The sequence below is a fragment of the Emiliania huxleyi genome (genome assembly GCF_000372725.1).
Source record: "Emiliania huxleyi CCMP1516 unplaced genomic scaffold EMIHUscaffold_855, whole genome shotgun sequence".
NCBI lineage: Eukaryota > Haptophyta > Isochrysidales > Noelaerhabdaceae > Emiliania > Emiliania huxleyi.
In genome coordinates this window covers 4,516-12,494 of record NW_005195619.1, presented here as the reverse complement: position 1 = coordinate 12,494, position 7,979 = coordinate 4,516, and the positions used below count along the sequence as shown (strand labels likewise).

At 64.9% G+C, this 7,979-nt stretch overlaps 1 protein-coding gene across 1 annotated transcript; it reads left to right on the top strand.

The window, feature by feature from the left end:
* Nucleotides 1-1,646: 1,646 nt before the first annotated feature.
* On the top strand, nucleotides 1,647-6,391 carry EMIHUDRAFT_419932 (hypothetical protein). The gene is made up of 13 exons (XM_005758591.1): nucleotides 1,647-1,727; nucleotides 1,819-1,950; nucleotides 2,028-2,120; nucleotides 2,502-2,534; nucleotides 2,850-2,916; nucleotides 3,132-3,200; nucleotides 3,392-3,589; nucleotides 3,730-3,837; nucleotides 3,984-4,052; nucleotides 4,347-4,550; nucleotides 4,748-4,801; nucleotides 5,517-5,683; nucleotides 5,948-6,391. The coding sequence occupies exons 1-13, from the start codon at nucleotides 1,687-1,689 to the stop codon at nucleotides 6,234-6,236; spliced, it is 1,524 nt and encodes a 507-aa protein (XP_005758648.1). The 5' UTR covers nucleotides 1,647-1,686; the 3' UTR covers nucleotides 6,237-6,391.
* The last annotated feature ends 1,588 nt before the right edge of the window (nucleotides 6,392-7,979 follow it).

The window sequence follows — 7,979 nt, the reverse complement described above, 5'->3', positions numbered from 1 at the left end:
GCAACCCCACAGCCGGCGCGCGCTGCCAGGAAGCACCGCTCGCGTGTCGGCCGCACTCCCTGGCACCCAGGGAGTGCGGCCGACCGACCAGACCGAGTAGGCTCGACGCCGCGCTCGCTGTGGGGCTGCCACAAACTCGCCGCCGAGCGTGCCACCGAAGGTGTCCCGTCGGAGGTGATGGAGTGTGAGACCTGAGGCTACGGAGGTGACGCCTGAGGTACCGGCCCGTGCACGGCGACTCAGCCGGCGACCGTCACGGGCTCAGACGAGACTTGTCGACGCGTTCCGGCTCAGCTTCACCGTGGTCATCGGGCGTCTGTCGACGTCAGGACCACCCATACAGCTCGCGGGTTTGAGGTCGCAAGAACCAAGATGGCGGCGTTTGGACATCCCAACCATCACACAAGACAGCCTGTAGGTGATGGCGGGACGGCGCAGTGTTTGTGGCACTCGGCAGTAGGCACCCGCGGCACGGCCCCGCTGTCGGCTCTCGCGGGCTGCGGAACCGGCCACAGAAGGGGACGGTCCGGGCGAGTGTGGCAGCTCCTGCGCTAGTATGGGCACCCTCTATTATAGCACTACTGACCCTGGTCATTAGAGCTGCCAGGAATAGCGTCAGGAGCCGGTAAGAGTCAACCGTGGTCCGGTACGCCGCCGCCACCTCGTCATTGTATCGGCTCAGTCGGGTCGTGTCGGCCGTCATCAGGACCTCCCCGTCCGACATCTCCACGGCTGCTTCTCCAGAGTCACCTACCGACGATCTCACCGGGAGGGCGAGGGAGGCCACCTCCCCTTCTTGTATCACGTGGCCCTTCCCACGGGACAGGCCTGGCACGGCTAGCATGACCGCGAGGTCCTCCCGCCATGTTTGTCCCAGCTTGGAGTCGGCTGCGAGTCCGCACCGCTTCATCCCTTCGGTGGTGTGTACATCGATAACAGCCTCGGTCCCGAATGACCTGGAGACGGCAATCTCATCAATCATGACCACCGCTCCACCACCCCCCGGCGTCGCTTGAGCCCATCTGATCGCCCGCAGCCTGCATCTCGTGGCCCGCAAGAGGCAGTTTCTCCGCCATAGGCGTATCACTTCGCCCCCGGGGCCTTCCCTAGCCGGGTTGAGGGCGGTCATTTCCCCCCCTGACCGTAGCTGCTGCCACTGTCTGGCGTCTGCTGCCACCCAAAGGACTCCGTCCACGATTGGGAGCAGGCCTGCTCTCACCAGCGTCTCGGACGGGGTAGGTCGGAGGGCGTGCTCTCCCGCTACCGCCTCCTGCGGCCCCACGCGGCCGGCCACGCATGCACCTAGGTTTGTCGCCCAGGCTGGGGCGAGCTTACCTCTCACCGGGTTTGGGTCAGCCCCATCGGTCATGGGCTTGATCTCCACAGGCTGGTCGTATCCAAGCGCCGCTGAGCTGACTCTCTGCAGGTCCCGGCGCAGCTCCTCCTCATTGCCATGGTCTCTCGGCAGCGGGACTATCACGACACCGTCATGCTGAAGGCTGATGACCGCACGGCCCGTCGCGCACGCCCAGTTCCATTTGGCCGTCCTGGAGACCGCCTCCAGTTCACGGAAACCACGTCCGCTTGTGTTAGAATTCTTCTCGTGAAAGTGAGCCAGGCGCTTGGACGCTGCCGCGAGCGAAGACCCTCGTCTCGCCCCTCCCGGGCCCCAAAATTCGCGCGGTGATGAGCGGCGGGCATCTGAGCAAGGATTTCTTCGAGCTCATGTGCGCTCGCACGCTCGCACTTCGCTGCGGACTCCGGATGCACACCGCGGTGTGCGTCCCCTCACCGCGTCCGCACCCCTGCACCGCGCAGCAAGAGCATCGGCGAGTGCAAATCGAAGCAGGAGGAGGACAAGATTCTGGCGGCCGAGGTGGCGACGCTGCGCCAGCGCTTCACCGAGCAGCTCAGCCCCAAGAAGATGAAGGAGGCTGTCGTGCGGATGATGTGAGAGACCGCTCCGCAGCCACCGCCACGCCTGGGCACGAACAACCGCGCGCCTACCCCGGCGCCCTCCGCCGCAGGTATGCGGAGATGCTGGGCCACAACGCCGACTTTGGCCACATCCACGCCGTCAACATGTCGCAGCAGACCAACCTCATCGCCAAGCGTGTCGGGCGCGCGAGACACTTCCGAGACACTTCCTGGCCACTTCCTAGACACCTCATCGCCAAGCGTGTCGGGCGCGCGAGACACTTCCGAGACACTTCCTGGCCACTTCCTAGACACCTCATCGCCAAGCGTGTCGGGCGCGCGAGACACTTCCGAGACACTTCCTGGCCACTTCCTAGACACCTCATGGCCAAGCGTGTCGGGCGCGCCTTCTGCGACAGCCGCGAGAACAGCGACCACAGAGCTTCGACAGCATTCGACATCTCTCCCTCCCCCCCCCCCCCTCGCTTGCGTGCGCACCGGCTCCCTCCTGCTGCGCCCTCCCCCACCCCTGCCGTCCTGCCGCCTCTGCCCTTCTCACGCCTCTCCCGCCCCTCTGTGTGCAGATACCTGGCGTCGACTGTCTGCTTGCACTCTGGGTGAACGCAGCCGCCCGCCAACACGGGCCCCCACACCCCTCCCACACACCTCCGACACTCCTACCTCGCACCTCCCACACCCCTCCCACACACCTCTTGCGCCGCCTCGCTCCTTGCGCCGCCCAAGCCGCTAGCCCGCCCCCAGACCAGACCCTCCCAACGGCACACGCGCTCAGCACGCGCGCACCGCTCGGCTCAGCTCGGCTGATCTCGGAGAATCTCGGAGAATCTCGGAGGATCTCTGAGAATCTCGGAGAATCTCGGAGGATATCGGAGAATCTCGGAGAATCTCGGAGAATCTCGGATAATCTCCAGGCACGAGCTCACCACGCTGCTGGTCAACACGATGCGGCGCGACCTCAAGTCGACCAACCACGTCGAGGTCTGCTCTCTCCCCATCTCTCCCCATCTCTCCCCCATCTCTCCCCCATATCTCCCCCATCTCTCCCCTCAAGTCGACCAGCCACGTCGAGGTCTGCGCCAGCCTGGTGGCGATCTCTCCACATCTCCCCACGTCTCTCCCACTCTCTCCCCGCCTCTCCCCGCCTCTCCCCACATCTCCCGGCCTCTCCTCACATCTCCCCGCCTCTCCGCCAGGTCTGCGCCACCCTCGTCGCGATTCCAAAGCTGGTCAACCTCGAGACGCTCCCTGCGCTGATGGACCCGGTGTGCCCCATATCTCCCCCATATCTCCCCCGTCCCTCCCCCGTCCCTCCCCCGTACCTCCCCCGTACCTCCCCCACATCTCCCCTCAAGTCGACCAGCCACGTCGAGGTCTGCTCTCTCCCCACCTCTCCCCCACATCTCCCCCACATCTCCCCCACATCTCCCCCATATCTCCCCCACATCTCCCCCAGGTGTGCGCGCTGCTCGACCACCCCAGCGAGGTCGTCCGCAAGAAGGCCGTCATGGCGCTGCACCGCTTCTGCCAGCTGCAGCCGTCCTCGGCGGCCGACCTTTCCGAGAAGCTTCGGCGCGTGTTGTGCGACAAGGACCCCGCCGTCATGGGCGCGTCGCTCTACATACTGCATGAGGGGGCCGAGGCGGACCCAAAGGCGCACCTCACCCTCACCCTCACCCTACCCCTACCCCTCTGCCCCTACCCCTGCCCCTACCCCTACCCCTACCCCTACCCCTTAACCCCTGCCGCTGCCCCTGCCCCTACCCCTAACCTCTCTAACCCTACGACCCAAAGGCGCACAAGGACCTCGTGCCCTCGTACGTCTCCATCCTCAAGCAAATCACGGAGCACCGCCTCCCCTCCTCCTTCGACTACCACCGCACCCCCGCGCCGTGGATCCAGGTCAAGCTGTGAACAGCGTCTCTTCACACCTCTGGCTGTGAACAGGCATGCCCGCGCCGTGGATCCAGGTCGCGATCTCCCCACATCTCCCCCCACATCTCCCCACATCTCACCATATCTCCCCACATCCCGCGCCGTGGCTCCAGATCAAACTGCTCAAGCTGATGGCGACCCTGGGCACCGCCGACCAGCGAGCGTCAGAAGGCATGTACGAGGTGTGAACAAGGAAGTGTCTAGGAAGTGTCTAGGAAGTGTCTAGGAGAGGTGCTCTGCTCGGCCGTCCCTCCGCCGTACCTCCTCCGTACCTCCTACTCTCGGCTCCTCTCGGCTCCTCTCGGCTCCTCTCGGCTGCTCTCGGCTGCTCTCGGCTACTCTCGGCTACTTTCGGGTCCTCTCTTGCAATCTCTCGGCTACTCTCGTGCAATCTCTTGCAATCTCTCGGCTACTCTCGTGCAATCTCGTGCAATCTCGTGCAATCTCGTGCAATCTCGCCCAATCTCCCGGTGCAGGTGCTGCTCGACGTGCTGCGCCGCGCAGACACGGGCATCAACATCGGGTACGCCATCATCTACGAGGCGGTGCGCACGATCACCGCCATCTTCCCAAACATCCAGCTGCTCGAGACGGCGGCGAGCCACATCTCGCGCTTCGTCTCGTCCGACAACCACAACCTCAAGTACCTCGGCATCAAGGCGCTCGCCGGCATTGTGCAGGTTACCCCCCCCCCCCCCCCCCGCCCCCTCCCCCCCACACACGCACCGCTCACCCACGCGCACTGGGCCTTGCACGTTTCAATGCCGTGCCAGCTGCTGTCGTCCAGACGTGGAGTCGCGAGGGACTAGCCTGGCCCTCGCCCCACCACCTCGTGTGTGTGTGGAGAAGTTTACCCTTACCTTACCCTACTCTGCAGGTCAACCAGAAGTACGCCCTCGAGCACCAGCTAGTCGTAGTGGACTGCCTCGAGGTCTTCGCCCCCGTAGAAGCGGAAGACGCGCTGCCTTGCGGGGCCCCCACTGTCGCTCGTCGGAGCACGAAGCCACACTGCACGCTGCCGCCTTGCCCCGAGGCTGGCGTACTCAGCACGCACGACCCCGGCTACCGCACCACCCATCGGACCGAGCCCCCACACTGGATTCGAGACTCTGGAGGTATGGGACACGCAGGACCCACACTGGATTCGAGACTCTGGAGGTATGGGACACGCAGGACCCACACTGGATTCGAGACTCTGGAGGTATGGGACACGCAGGACCCACACTGGATTCGAGACTCTGGAGGTATGGGACACGCTCGACCCACACTGGATTCGAGACTCTGGAGGTATGGGACACGCAGGACCCACACTGGATTCGAGACTCTGGAGGTATGGGACACGCAGGACCCACACTGGATTCGAGACTCTGGAGGTATGGGACACGCAGGACCCACACTGGATTCGAGACTCTGGAGGTATGGGACACGCAGGACCCACACTGGATTCGAGACTCTGGAGGTATGGGACACGCAGGACCCACACTGGATTCGAGACTCTGGAGGTATGGGACACGCAGGACCCACACTGGATTCGAGACTCTGGAGGTATGGGACACGCAGGACCCACACTGGATTCGAGACTCTGGAGGTATGGGACACGCAGGACCCACACTGGATTCGAGACTCTGGAGGTATGGGACACGCAGGACCCGGACGAGACCCTCAAGCGGAAGACGCTCGACCTGCTCTACCGGATGACCAACGCGGGCAACGTCGTCTTCGTCGTAGACAAGCTCATCTCGCACCTCCGCGAGACGTCGGACGACGCCTTCCGCGCCTCCCTCACCGAGCGAATCACGCAGCTCGCCGAGCGGCGCGCGATCCCCCGCGACCCCCCGCGATCTCCTTCGATCCCCCGCCATCTCCCGCCATCTCCCCCGCCATCTCCCCCGCCATCTCCCCCGCCATCTCTCCCGCCATCTCCCGCCATCTCCCGCCATCTCCCCCGCCATCTCCGCCATCTCCCGCCATCTCCCGCCATCCCCCGCCATCTCCCGCCATCTCCCGCCATCTCCCGCCATCTCCCCCGCCATCTCCCGCCATCTCCCGCCATCTCCCGCCATCTCCCCCGCGCCAGGTACGCGCCAGACAACTCGTGGTTCATCAGGACGATGAATTGCGTCTTTGAGCTTGGCGGCGAGCTCGTGCGGCCGGACGTGGCCCACAACTTGATGCGGCTGATTGCCGAGGGGTCCGGAGAGGACGACGAGGCGGACATGGCGCTCCGCCGCTTCGCCGCGGCGACCTACTACTCGATGCTAGACCGGCCGATCCTCCCCGACATCCTCGTCTGCGTCATCTGCTGGGTGCTCGGGGAGTACGGCTACCTCATTGGCGGCGGAGTGGCGCGCGAGCCGGAGACGTAGTCTCGTCTCCCCGCCAGCGCTCGAGAGGAGACGCACTCCGTCGTGCGATACCACGCCACACCACACCACACCACGCCACACCACGTGTCCTCCCGGCCCGACCCCTCGGCGCAATGTACGGCGCAGGCGCTTGAGGATGTGGTCGACAAGCTGGTCGACGCCGTCGAGGGGCAGTTCGACGCGCTGTGAACAGCGTCTCTTCACACCTCTTGCTGTGAACAGGTCGACGCCGTCGAGAGGCAGTTCGACGCGCCGTCGACGCGCTGCTGGGTAGTCGTGGCCATCACAAAGCTGGTCGCGCAGCTGGGGGCGATGCCGGCGCAGGTGGCGGAGGTGTGTGGCAAGTACAAGCAGTCGAGCCAGGTGCTGCTGTCCAAGTACTGCTCCGAGCTTGAGGGGCTCGCGGCAGAGGTGGGGACCATGCACGCCGCGCTGCCGACGGACGCCTCCTGCGAGGACCTCGAGGTGGGGACACACACACACACGCACACACACACGCACACACACACACACACACACACACACACACACACACACACACACACACACACACACACACACACGCACACACTCACTCACTCACACCACACACACCTCACCCACCCACACACCCACACACACACACACACACGCACACACACACACACACACACACGCACACACACACACACACACACGCACCCACCCACACACACACACACACACACACACACACGCACACACACACACACACACACACACACACACACACACACACACACACACACACACACACACACACACACACACACACACACACACACACACACACACACACACACACACACACACACACACACACACACACACACACACACACACACGCACACACTCACTCACTCACACCACACACACCTCACCCACCCACACACACACACACACACACACACACGCACACACACGCACACACACACACACAGACACACACACCGCTCACCCACGCGCACTGGGCCTTGCACTTTGAATGCCGTGGGGCTCCTGTCGTTAGACGTGGAGACGCGAGGGACTAGCCTGGCCCTTGCCCCACCGCCTCGTGTGTGTGGAGAAGTGTCCCTTACTCCACCTCACCTTAGGTGGACCCCGCCCTCGGCTTCCTTGACGCGTACGTCGCCGAGGCGCGCAGCCCTACCCTACCTCCATCGTATCAAACCCAGTGCGGGTTCAGTCCCGTGGGCGGTGTGGTAGGCGCTCAGCCGCGGGGCGCAGCCCTACCTCGCGCCAGGCGAGATACAGCGAGATGCAGCCCGAGATACAGCGAGATGGAGCCCGAGATGACCTCGAGATGGCCCGAGATGACCTCGAGATGGCCCGAGATGACCCCGAGATGACCCCGAGATGACCTCGAGATGACCTCGAGATCAGGCGAGCGGCCAGACGAGCTGGACGTCGGTGGGTCCATCTCTGCCGCCGGCGGCGCGCACGGCGGCGGAGGCGGCGGAGGCGGGCACGGCCTGCGGTTCGACGAGTATGAAAAGCAGCAGGCGCCGTCGCAGATCCTGGCGCCGCCGCCCGCCGCCGCGCCGACAAACGGGGCTCCAGCGCCGGCGCCGCTCGGCTCTGGGCTCAACGTGTCCGGGGTGCGGTCGGTGTGGGGCGCAGAGGGCTTCAAGGCGGCGGAGCCGGCCGCGCCTCCGCCGCCGCCTCAGCCGGGGTACGGCGGCGGCGGGTATGCGTACGGCGGCGGCGGCGGGGGCGGGGGCGGCG